The sequence below is a fragment of the Pithys albifrons genome, chromosome 5 (assembly GCF_047495875.1).
Source record: "Pithys albifrons albifrons isolate INPA30051 chromosome 5, PitAlb_v1, whole genome shotgun sequence".
Taxonomy (NCBI): domain Eukaryota; kingdom Metazoa; phylum Chordata; class Aves; order Passeriformes; family Thamnophilidae; genus Pithys; species Pithys albifrons.
The window spans coordinates 9,759,883-9,773,125 of NC_092462.1; the positions used below are offsets into that span (position 1 = coordinate 9,759,883).

General features: G+C 39.7%; 1 protein-coding gene across 6 annotated transcripts in view; it reads right to left on the minus strand.

Moving 5' to 3' along the window:
* Positions 1-13,243, minus strand: part of WDFY3 (WD repeat and FYVE domain containing 3) — a 173,113-nt gene that overhangs the window by 10,305 nt on the left and 149,565 nt on the right. For all 6 annotated transcript variants that reach the window (XM_071555657.1, XM_071555655.1, XM_071555658.1 and 3 more), the window contains 13 exons: positions 12,490-12,638; positions 12,113-12,233; positions 11,678-11,763; positions 11,323-11,403; positions 10,738-10,792; positions 10,278-10,397; positions 9,404-9,521; positions 8,288-8,394; positions 7,383-7,536; positions 5,368-5,459; positions 4,823-5,035; positions 1,637-1,784; positions 431-585 (listed from right to left, as the gene is read on the minus strand). In XM_071555657.1, the coding sequence (XP_071411758.1) occupies positions 431-585; positions 1,637-1,784; positions 4,823-5,035; positions 5,368-5,459; positions 7,383-7,536; positions 8,288-8,394; positions 9,404-9,521; positions 10,278-10,397; positions 10,738-10,792; positions 11,323-11,403; positions 11,678-11,763; positions 12,113-12,233; positions 12,490-12,638 (1,599 nt within the window). The remainder of the gene's footprint in view (positions 1-430; positions 586-1,636; positions 1,785-4,822; positions 5,036-5,367; positions 5,460-7,382; positions 7,537-8,287; positions 8,395-9,403; positions 9,522-10,277; positions 10,398-10,737; positions 10,793-11,322; positions 11,404-11,677; positions 11,764-12,112; positions 12,234-12,489; positions 12,639-13,243) is intronic.

The following is a 13,243-nucleotide window of genomic DNA, read 5'->3' on the forward strand; positions in this document are numbered from 1 at the left end:
GTAAAAAAAAAAGAAAACAAAGAATTACTTGCAGGACTAGTATGTGGTAGGATAAAAAAATAAAAAGCTGACTAGCACCTTGAATTCATTAAATCACTAAGATACCACTGCTACTCCCTTATGTAGCTGTTCCTCAAAGATAAGCAATTCCAGCCTCTGCCATAAGATGCCTCCTGAGATAACACAGATGAGCTTTAACTGCAAAGTTTTAATTCACTCACATTTTGCAGACTTGTTAAAAAAAATTGTTATTGATTAGTTCATGTTATTGTGCCAGCACTCTGAGGAAGACCACCAGATAGGAAGCAATAAAACTTATGCAGATTATTTCTTTCACATATGAAAGAAATTTCCACTGTTGGATTTTCTCACTATTGAGTACTAATTGCTGTGGCACATTCAGCACTGAAACAGATTTCAGATTACCAACCTTGTCCGACTCGTAGGTCCCCAGTCTGCAGCTCAGGTCTGCATAGCCCCAGGCAAAAGTTTTATTCCAGGTAGGTGGGATGAGAACCTTGTTCTGTTCTACTGCCAGAATGCCCTTATCAGTGCACACAATCTGTCCCACAGGCTCCTTGAGCTCTAAAAAGGAAGATGGGGTTATGTTTTATTGCTGGGAGAGACAAATACCATCAGATCCCGCTCAGTACGTGCTGCTCTGCCAAAGCAAGGTCTCTGTACTGACTATTTATACAAATCTTTGTTTCAGCTGCAGTGATGGCAACTTTTGCTCCATTCCTAACAAATGCAGAGCTAAGCACCATCAGCAGCAGTGAAAATTCCCTGAGGATTACAGACAGCTCTGATCCCACCTGCGAGACTGCACAGTGTTCTTCAGACAGGGTATCTGTGGCCATTAAAAGCGATTGGACCATTTTTGGCACGAATAAAAATAAGTTTTTGGTATTGATTCCAACATCTCAGACAAGTATTCCCACAAGCTGCTTTCCTGACTACAGCCTGTAGTGTCCTACATGTTTTCCCCCAGGCTTTGCAAATATAGATTAGTCCTTTCTAATTTCCTGACTTAAGAGTCTACACTCTAAGTCCTATATGCCCTGTGCAATAGTTTGCCCCCTCTCTTCACAGTAGGCAGGCAGAGAGTCATTTACTCAGCTAGGAAAGAAACCACTGCATAGCATTCACATGCCTCACAGACAATTAACTTTTGTTCAGTCTAATGTCAGATATGAAGTCAAAAATCACCTTATTTTGTCTTGGTGCAGCTACCAACCCCAGCCTTTCCTGCCAATACTTCTCAGTATTTCTTGGCACTGTGATAAAGAATCCCTTTGCCATGAAAAACACAAAAAATCAAGGCTATTGCAGGCCCAGAAGCAGCATATCCTGAATGCTGTTTGTTAAATTAAAACTCTATGGAAGTGCTTGGGCTCCATTTTCTTCCTCTATTTAAAAAAGTTACCTTACATTGAAGCAGATTTGGTGCTTCCCAAGTACACATTAAGGAAGCTAAGAACATAATCTTACAGCACTAAGGTATTTTAAATTTGTCCTTCTCACAAAACTACAGGCAATATTAGAACTAAGCAAAAGATGGAAAAGGACTATCTTGCAAAAACTCTGAATGCTTAGGTGATGAAACAGAAATAATTATTATTGTTTTAAATTTTACCTTTCACTGGGGCAAGAGATGGCCTCAGGTTGTCCAAATGATGAAAGAAAATCTTGTCACTTGTGGAACCAGGAGGCACAGAGGTTCCCACAGCCTCTCCATTCAGTCGGCTTCTGACACGCTTTGGTGGGTGTGGTTTTTTGAAGAGCTGAAATTCATCAATAAATTAATTATCATAAAAAAAAATCACAGGCTTACAAGGGCACAAGCTCAAAAAGATCATAAATCAGTCTAATTTACCTACTAAAAATTTTGTCGGTCAGCAAATGTTACTTAACTGCTCTCAGTATTCACTAATAACTTATGGTGATAATTAAAAAAACCTTCAACAATACGAAATCCAACAAGGAGCAAATTTATATTTTTAAGCTACCTCCAGTTGCAAAAGCAGTCAAAGTAAAGCAAGCAAAAATCCGAAAGCTGATGCACAATGTGGTAAGAAATCCTAACCCATGGTAAAGTGAAAGCAAATTTTTGTCTGTGAAACAAATTGTATCCCACAAACAGCAGCTCACACGTTTGGAGGAGCCCAGGCTACCACAGAACAGAGTAACAGCAGGGTTGTACATGGAATGGGACCCCAATGGCAGTGATGCACAAGAAAGGCATCTAAGCCTCTGGTTATATAGAATCATAGAATCGATTGGGTTGGAAAAGACCTCCGAGATCATCGAGTCCAACCCTTGGTCCAACTCCAGTCCCTTTACCAGATCATGGCACTCAGTGCCACGGCCAATCTGCGTTTAAAAATCTCTAGGGATGGTGAATCCACCCCCTCTCTGGGCAGCCCATTCCAATGCCTGATTACTCTCTCTGGAAAGAATTTTTATCTGATATCCAACTTAAATTTCCCTTGGCAGAGCTTGAGCCCGTGCCCCCTTGTTCTATTGCTGAGTGCCTGGGAGAAGAGACCAACCCCCACCTGGCTAGAACTTCCCTTCAGGTAGTTCTAGACAGTGAGGAGGTCACCTCTGAGCCTCCTCTTCTCCAGGCTAAACAACTCCAGGTCCCTCAGCCTCTCCCCATAGGGCTTGTGCTCCAGTCCCTTCACCAGCCTTGTTGCTCTTCTCTGGACTCGCTCCAGCCCCTCAATATTGTGCATAGCTTTTTATTACGAATTTCCATTTCTTTGCTTCAGTGACCATTTGTGGGTTAAACAAGCCAATCGCCGTTTCCTATGAGTCTGATTATCAATGACATACAATAAAGTTGATCACACGATAAATTCATAATAAACATATTGGATGGCAGATGCTTTGTATATTATAATGGAACTGACAAACACAAACATGGAGTGGCATTTTGTAAGATTTCAATAGCTCTTTCAAAGAGAGGCTATTACAGCACTGAAAGGAGAACTGAAATTCCAGCCCTGAAACTTATTTTTCTTTGAGCTCCTTGTGGTGTGTTACCTGTTTGCCTTTCCAAAGTAGAGGGAACATGTATAAGCCTGATGCAGCTGAACTGTGACCACGCAGACATGTTTCTACTGCCTGAACCTACACCCTGAGTACAAATAACAACATGGCCTATATGCCAACCCTCTGACTGGGCTAAGGGAAGACTGAAGGAGAAGGTTCATCATACAGTGGACACCTGATCTCAAAACTCTCCAGTTCCAGTAACAAAAAATCCAAACTACTCCTGTGAGTGACCGGTTCACTCGCTTGTTCATTCTGCTCTGCACCCTCAAGCTGTGGCATCTCTGGACTTTCCCAGAGCCGGTGAGAGCCCTCTCCCAAACACCGCTGCAGCTTTGCAGTGTTCTGCACCCCAGCAATTTAAAATGGAAAACCAAACTATAGGGTGCATTACTAGTGGAAGAGATGAGATAAAGAAGATGTAGTTCTCATGTTACATCTCCATGCAAAGTGACAAAGTGCACAGCAGCCCTGTCACGGAGACAGCCTGACCCGGATCCCCTGTGGAAAGTCACAGAGGGTAATGGAAAAACTCAACAGTCACATAAAAATGAGTTCCAAGAGCACTCATCACCAACAAAGACTTAAGGAAGTTTTGAGTTTCTCAGGTTTATTGCAGTTTATTTCCTCTAGCCAAACACCGTGCCATTTCTGGTAGATCTGACCACACTTGTGCCTGACAGGCATTTGAAGCTCCAGGCAGACCTTTGGACTCAGCTGCAATGCTCTTCCATTACCCTGCCCCCCATCTGCTCATCTGGCTTTAGCTGGGCCATGTCTGATCATCATCACAGTCCAGCGATTGGTTATTACGTAAGAGGAGAAAACCCTGCAGCCACTACATAATTGGATTATTGAGAGAGAGCAAGAAAGGAAAAGGAGAAAAGAGGACAAATGAACAGTTCTCAGCCCTCCTTCCAAGCTGTGAGAGACAGGCAGCTGTGAGTGGGTTGCCACAGCGTATATCCCATGGCTGTCCTGAAACATTCTGAGCCGAGTTTAAAGTTTCCAACCCATGGGTTGGGTTCCCAGTAAATTGCTGAAGGCATCTGTGGCTTCCACCAGATTTAGGATTGGAAAAATTCATCAATAACATTTAACATTTTCACTGGATAGCAAAGAGACTCTAGAGAAATGCCCAATTAAAAAAAAAACCCACAATATCCCCAAACCTAAAAATCCACAAAGTAAAACTTTAAGCAGTTCATTTAAGAATTTAATCTCATAAAGAGAACACAAACTTAAAAGCTTTAAAATATGTCTACCTCCTTAACTATAGCTACAAGAGTCAATCTTCTTAAATTAAATTCTTATTTTTTTTTGCAACACATTCTTCAAATAAAAGATGTGGCCAAGCCCCACAGAATACCAAGAGACTGGTGTAAAAAAAGGAAGCATAGCTATTACAGCAATTATTTTATTACAGAATAACTTCAAAGTAAAGCCTAGTGTTTAAGTTTTTGAAATTACACTTTCACTCCTCCCCACTGACTTTGTAGCAGGAACCCACATTTTTTAATGCTGATTTTTAGACTTGAGCCATAATTCATTTTGCCTTTATTTGAAGGATATAAAATGAAAAAAAGACATTTCTAAACTAACAAGCTAAGCCTAAAGTTGATATTTGTGTCATTTATGATGGAAATGTAAATGATTTCACATCACTGGAAGAACATTTATGGAAAAAGAAGTTTCACTCATAAAACATCGTCCTGTTTCACATTAATACATTTCAATTGAAGTGAGGATTCTACAAAGGGTATACCTGCTTTGGTATCTGTCCAAAGTTATTAATGAATCCTATGGTAGCTGTCTCCTTTAATGGATCATTGATGTTATATATGTCCACTTGCCCCTCATAGAAGAGATGGTGAAAGACATTTACAGCTTCTACTGCAGCAGGACCTTGCTGTTTGTAGCCAAAGATCAAGTCAATCCACTCATGCAGGTGTGCACTCACAAAGTCACATTCCAGAGCCTGAAATTCAAAGGGCATGCATTAAAACCAGGCAAACTGGTGATTGGTTGAGTTTACCACACCTGCCACAAATAAAAATGCAGAATGTATTTTGACATATTTTTGTTATGTGTGGATACAGCTTTTCATCGAAGCAGGTCTTGCCTCAATGTACTCCCTGGCCAAGAAGGAAGGGGAGGAAGTGCTGGTTTTACAGACCTTGGCAACAATCAGCCAACAACCCTGAACCCACAAACTGGCTGGTAACCTGACCACACAAATTGAATTAGATTTATATGCATTGTACAGTCCCAACTACTGCTCTGTGTTGTCATTACTAAAATGCAAATTACCTCCCGGTGAACTCTGATAAATTCACGAGGATCTCCTTTTGCCCACGGAGGCAGAATTACATCACCAAGTTTAGTGCCATTTTGTTTGCAACCTGTTAAAAAAAAAAAAAAGAAGAAAAAAATGTTGAGAGAAGCACTGAAACTGCACTGAAACAGGAAAAGTGAAAAAAGCCATGAAAATAATAAAATTATAATGCCTTTCCTTTTTAAGAGAAGCCATTTCAGTCTTTTCTTTAAAATACTATGTTGTTTTTAAAGGTCAGGCAATAAAACATGAAAAATTCTGCCTTGGTTGTTCATGCAAGATTGCAGGAGGAAGAATTCAAATATTCCTTGCTAAATCTTCTGAAGATGATTACCCTTTCAGCCAGTGGTGCTGATCAGATTGCACCTCCTTAGTCTTCTCACCACTGTAATGTACAGTCTGAACCCTAAACCTTTATGTTTCTCTGTCAAGTGCTCTTGGAACAAGATTATTTTGCTTTTATTTTTCTATTTAAGTAAAATTTTAGCTTTTCTCATCCTGTTATGGGAAAGACCCACTGACAAGCATGAAAGTCAGAGCAAACACCAGCCAGTAAAACAGCCTTCTGTGATCACTGCACAGCCAGAACCTTGTTGTGCCAGTCTAGCTCACACCTGAGCAGCCAACCCTGCTACTGGGAACTGCTACCACAGCAGCTGCACATTTTGCACTCAGAGGATCAGCACAGCAAGGTTCATTTTCTTATCTTTTTGACTTCACTGTTCTTACTGTAGGAGCAAAACTGTGCTGGCCCTAATTTAAGAGAGGGTAATTACCTGTATTTGGCATCTGTTTAGCATGTATATAGCAATGACAAGTCAATTGAGAATATTTTGAAGAAAACCCAGTACAAGACAGTGGAACAGCAAACTGTACTGAGAAGGCTTGGTGGAACTATTTCATCCCAGGGTTTACGTTCTTCACAACAAAAACACTCTGTATTATGGAATGGTATTATTGTTTTACCCATAAGAATGGCTACACATCACAGGAGTACAGGCTAAATATTTATTTCCTAACAGTGAGGAGCCAAGTGGTATTCTCTACAAACTCCATGTCCAGGGATATTGTTGATTGCCTTGGGCATGGTCTGGGCATAATACATTCATCCTGTTCTGGACAGCCCCTTCCCACTCTGAACATTAAATGGTGGCATGCTGTGAGTATCAAAAATGTATCTGGTGAGACTTCTCAGTTATGTTTTTGTTCTGTTGTTTAGATTCAAAGAAAAGAGCTAAGAATATAAGAACTTAATGCCAATGTTGAGTGACAAAAAAACCTGAAGTAACATGCAGGTCCTACAGAGAACAGGTGTGAAGTTTGACTCCTGTTGAATAATTGTCACAAAAGCTGACTGTGACATTTCAATAAAACCATTAGGAATACTTAAAAGAAAATACTAAAAGGGAAGACTGTCAAACATTTTACAAAGCATAAAAATAAACAACAAAGATGTTGAATACCATCATGGAGTAGCAGGTTACATGGAGAAAAATGCAAAGCAGAGAAACTTCAAGTAAAACTGGTTATCTGCATTTTGAACGGGAAAACCCCCTGAAAATTGACTAAAAGACAAAACTTCAACCAAAAATCCTTTTTGGCTATTTCACTAATTTTTCCAGCAATTCTCAGAACAAACAAACTTTGTATGAACTCCTTAAAATGAACATTTTCTCACTTCTTGAGAAAATACCTTAAATCTGATAAATCTGAAAAAATAGATCTAAGGTATCACAGTGGAAAGCAGAACTCCTGCTACACTCTTTCCAGTGAAATCACAAGTTCTGAATCAATCATACTTTCAAATACAATACTGAATAAACACACAGTATCAGGAAATACCATAAGTAGTCCTGCTTTTCTTTTCGTGTCAGAATGTGGAAGTCACCCATCACTTCTGCCTGTATCACGAGACACTTTTACCTCATGTTGGACTGTTCTAGCACTGTTCTCCCACCCACAGAGATGCTATCAAGCTCTTATTGCCTACCTAGGTCAAAATTGTTGGAATTCAGCAGGAACTCAGGGAGGTAGAAGAACTCTGGGATGAGCTCCTTCACATCTGCCATGTTGTGCTTGGATGCTGAGTACCAGGCCTCCCGCACGCTGTGGAACATCCGGTCAGCCAGGTCGAAGTGCCCGCCCTGAGGGACAGACAGAAGCACACCAGCATCAGTTATGTCTCAGCACAGCAGGTTTTGCCAAGAAGGCAAATCAGAGCATCCTCTGCCTAATGAAGACACTGGAATGTAGCATTTTTCTTCCTCTAACATAATGGATTTAATCAGCTGCATTATTTTTGGTACATGGTAATAGAGCACTGAGATACAGATATACAGAACTTTAAGAAAGAGCCATCTAGTCTGACTTCAGTCTCCTCCAGAGAAACACAGATCTTTTTTGCCTGATGGCTTCTGTCTAGGAAAAATATTTGATATGTAATAGTACAAACCACATTACCCATCGAACTGCCAAACAGTTCTGCAGGCTCTGCAAACTTTTGCTCATTTTAACACTCAGTACTAAAACCTCTCTTGGATAGACATACTGGTTTAAAGTAAAAATCTTTCAACACCTGCAGCACAGAAGTAAACAACTGGCATATGATTCTTTCAACAACAGATAAATAAAGCATGAGAAGCAAAGTATTTTTCACAACAAAACTTGCTTTTGTTTCTGTCTGGTGATACTTTGTTCCACACACATTTAGAAAAATGTTCAAACTACAAGAAAAAAAAGGTGTATTCCACTACATCTTTTTACAAGACACATCAAAAACCTGCCAGGCAATCACAACATTTGATGAAGAAAAAAAAGCTGATTGATCCTATTTTTCAGTTATGTCTGAAATTCACAGCAGGCAAGAAACATGAAGTGAGGTGATGGAATTTTTACCTGTAGCCGCAGGAAAATCTGAGTAAAAGGCTCCATCCGGACAAGGTAGGAAGCCACTATCATGGCTGATGAATAGTGGGTGCCATAGTGGTAAGCTGGGGTTTCCCCTACAGATTAAACACCAGAAATATAAAACAAATAAAGCAGTTAGGTGACAGACTTAGTAGTAACTGGGAAAAAACATTAATACAGTATTTTAATTACTCTGTGACCACAGACACATTCAAAATTGAAATTTGCAATTTTCATTCTCAGTAATCTGAAAGCTTTTGTATTTTGTCACAGCCATCACTTGAGGTTGGCTGCAATCCAGTAGCCCTAATTCAATGGACCTCTGCAAAGCAATACTGAATGGTTAGTCATTTTATATTTTAACTAACTGAAATGTTGAAGTGCAGCTTTGGAAATTGCTGAAGAAACTTTTTTAAAAAAAGAGACCTCTGTCTTCAATAAAAGCACATAAGAAAGTTGCCTTGCCAAACAAAAGCTTTATTTCAATATATAAGGAAGCTATAAAATAATGAATATGTAATTTACTTGCATCTCATTCCGAGTTTTTTTAGCAAAGAAACTACTGTTTCCTTAACCAAAAAAGCATTAATAAGAAATTAATAAGCTATGATAACACTAATGCAGAAGTACCCTGAGGTTAGCTCAGTTGGTTAAAACTTGGTTGTAATGAAGCCAAAGTCATGGGTTCAATCCCCTGTATGGGCCATTGACTTAAGAGTTGGACTCAATGATCCTTGTGGGTCCCTTCCAACTCAGAATAGTCTGGGATTCTGATTCTTGTAGTACTTATTTTCATGAAGCAACACTCAAACTCAATTAGCAGACAGAATTGGTTGTGGGCTTCATGTGTCAGCCCATTCCGCTCTTTAGACAATGTTAAATTTGCCTAAATGTGCAACTGCTTTGTCTTTGTTTTTACATATAAAAAACCCCCTGTCATTTGCATTTAAAACAAACAACACAGCAAGAAATCAAACACCCCTTTGTTCTGATTTAGTGCTAAAAAATGTAGTGGAGTTCTGCATATCCATAACCAGACCTCTTTACCATGACATGACAGGCACATGTCCCTCTGCATTTCCTTCAGAATGGATCATTACTTACCATTGGGATCTTCCCAATCTTTGTATCGCTTCTTGTACTGGGCTAACCTGTCTTCTGTTTGAGCTCCCATGGGCTTTGCCAGGTTTCTGAATGTTTTGGGATTTGTAAGATCCAGTTCCTTTAAAAATAAAATGGAGAACAATTTCATAAAACCAAACTAAACCCTTCCAACACTGCTGATTAACATATTTAACACCACATACCTCCTGACACTGTTATTTCTGCTTTTGACACACACAGCAGGTGCAATGTTGGATATGCTTAAAAGAGTCCTTTAGCCTGATCCAAGAGAGTCAGTGTGCTTTATTTTTAATCACATCTGGGCTCTAGATTATTTTTGCCCTGCTCTCCTCATCCTGTCCCCAATTGTCCCTCACTGTGTTCTTGAATACTCAACAAGAACCCTAACAATATTTTATGTTATGCTCTGGCTGATGGCAATGGCTGCCCACAAAGGCATCAACAGGATGTTTCATCTTTTTCAAAAGCACAATCTTCACCGTAGGGCCAGATTTCATAGTAGCCACCGTTTTCTGGACAAAGATGCTTTCTCTGTGGGCTTAGCATACTTCAGGATATTGAGTAGAAAGCTAATGCCAAGACTTACAGGAACTGCTGCAACATAGAGAGGCAACTACCTCTCCAGAGATCCCAGCACTCACCTGTGCACAGTCCAATAACACCTGTAAAATCAGTGCAGGCAGGGACAGTCAAGAATCTCTAATACCCTACCTGCTGGTAAGTGGGAGGAATAAAATCATTTGAATCAAACCATCAGTAAAGGTAAACCTTGGTTTTATGAGAGTATGAACTACCTGTAGCACTTGCAAAACCTGTAATTTATAAAAGATTACTAAGAAGATATTTTATTTACCTCTGAGTCATAGTCTGCGAGGATCCAGGGAAAGACAGGGTATTGCATGAGGTCATTATAGGATCTGCCAGCCAGAGTGTTTAAGTGCATCAGGTACTGGAAGTTACTGATTTCTCCTCTCTTAAGGAAGACAGATAACAGCACTGTAAAGTTTTCACTTTACAACAATCAAATGGTTACATTGTCAGACTGTCAGTGTTCTCCCCAAACATATGAAACTTATTTCAATATTACAATTCTCATCCTACTTTTACCACAGCCCACCCAGCCGCATTTTCAATGGCAGAACCATTTCCTATTTGAACATGATATACTACAAACTGAAGTGCTGAGATACACTTTATATAGTAGTATATTCCACCTGATTAACAGGATGCAACTTCTGTGAAATGATTAATTATGTATCCCTACAAAATGTAGAATTTAATAGGAAAAACTCCCCCAAAATTTTCATACTTACTTCCCATCTTTGAGTAACAGATTTTTCTCCCACTAAAGTGCTAAGCAAGCCAGACCTAATGGGAAGAAGAAAGTGCATATTCTGACTTAGCAGTAAGATCTGGGTGACACCTCACAAGACAATCCAAAGTTTCAAGACTAAAACCTGTAAATTGCAACAACTAGAAAAATGGGCCTCTGCTCATTTTCACTTTAGCACCAGTCCTTTTTACTTCTAAACACATACGGCAAAAATTATGCATGTTAATTATGCAATTCAGTGCAAGTGGTGGCTGATGAGTAAAATATTTTTAGCAACTTGAATAAATCTAATGGCTTCAGCATTCCAATTTCTCTCAGAGTGTATCTGTGTACTTACAATATTAATCCTGATGCTCTATATTAATTAGCAAGAAGATACATCAAAACTGTCAATGACATTTGGCCAATTAAAAGTTCCTGGAGCACAACATCACGAGTTATTTATTTTGGTGATGCCCAACTATAAATGCAGCTTGGAGAACTTCCTAGATAATTCTGACATTACTGCAAGCATCATTTACTGGAAACTGATGAGCTACAGAGCTTGTGAGGCACAGTCACCTACCCTTGCTCCACGCTGGTATTTGGTCTCTGCCCAGACACTGACTCCGAGCTGTCAGTCAGAGATGGCACCACAGCCAAAAATCTGTATCAGCAGAGCAAGGAGATTACAGTTAGTGTTTGTGTCCTGGGTATGTCATTTCCTGAGAATCAGCACTTATTTAGTACAGTCACAGACTTCGTTTTGAGCAGCTACTGAACATCTTCAACAAAATCAAACGACACTTTTCTCACTGAAAGCATTTAGCGCCTTCTAGTGGCTCTTTGGTGCAGTACTCCGGTGCTACCAGGTATCAACACCAGCTCAACACAGATTTTGCAAATATTCATATTAAATATTCTAACTTAGTTTACAGTACCTTTGATAAACTTTGTTTCTGACGCCTTTTTGGAAAGCTAGAAGATAGTTTCGTCCATCTCCTGAGAAAACTTCAATTGCAATTGGCTGAAAACAAAGAGGACAAACCCATGTCAACACCAGCTTGTCACCTCTGGAGGTCAGGTGCAGGCCAGTTTAGTCATATTACATCTGGCACCAAGTTATGGAGGGGCAGACTTTGCTTAGTGCAGTCAGATGTCTTATTTTTGGACCCCTGATATTCACTAACACAGGCAATAAACTAAACCAGGATAAGACAACAAAGATGTCCAACTTAAACATTTCAATATCAATGTAGTGAATAGCTTCACTTTCCAAATATGGATCAGTTACCTATTGATTTTAGTTTTTTTTAAATGACAACATCATCACAAAACTTCTTGTCTCCTCAATCCAAACATGGTGTCTAAGTTACCTGCAAAAGGTATCTCCTTTTATGCACTTCCTTGATATCTTCATATGCAAAAATGCTGCAAGTTCTTTTGAGCTGACTTGGACCTTGCCTTGCTCCTCTAGGTATGATTGGCTCATGCATCCTGTAAATCAACAAAAACAGGCAAGAGAGAAGTGATTAAAAAGAAGAGCACTTAAAAGAATTATTCTATTAATTCATGAGAGTCCAATTACAGGTACTGCTGGCTTTCACAGTATACACTGAGCAATTGTAAGCACAAAGGAAACTGCACTGAAGTCTCCCTGCATCTTACGTTATTTTGGAGCTGACTCCTCAACAATCTCATTAAATACCTCTTGTTCAGCTATTGAAGACTGAGGAGACTCTTATCTACTCACTTAGGAGGCAGTGTCTCGATGTCCCGTATTTCCCTGGTGGCTGTCATGGTGAATCCATCAATGACATAGAAGTGCTCCTTCCCAAAGAGCAGCAGCCCCTCACTGGTGTCCAGGCCCTGGACCCGGGCACAGCGGTACATGTGCTGGATCTGTAGGGAAAAGCCAACACTCAGAATAAGCCTGTCAACAAGCTCAGGCTCAGACACCACTGCCTTGTTAGAACAAGCCCCAGGCATTGCTCTATCACTTGTAGATACAGCAAAAATCCTGCCATTTTCTCCCTAATCAGAGATATAACTAATGCCTACAACTAGCAATGGGGGAGGGAGTTAAAGTCTTCTCACTGTGATATAGATTTATCTAATTACCAACTTAACCAGTTGCCCTATTGCTTCTTGAATATATTTCAGAACCTGTAGACCACCTAACCTTGATCACAACTGTATTTACAGCTATACTTCAGATGTACAAAGGCTGAAAATATAGAATGGTAAATCAACATTGTTCTTGGGGATAAAAAATAAAATACTAGTTATCAATCTTTTTCATTCATTTCATAAACAGCATGCCAAGTTCAGTATTCATATTTTCAACTTATATTTTCTGTCTGGACTCATTAAGCTGACATGATGTTCCAAGCATGGGGTAGCTCACAGCTTTCATTTCAGGACATGTTAATTTTTCCCTTGTAGGCAGAAGGGCAAAACCAAAGAATGTTCCCAGTACAGTGTTTTCAGGGTCAGGATCTCTTTGA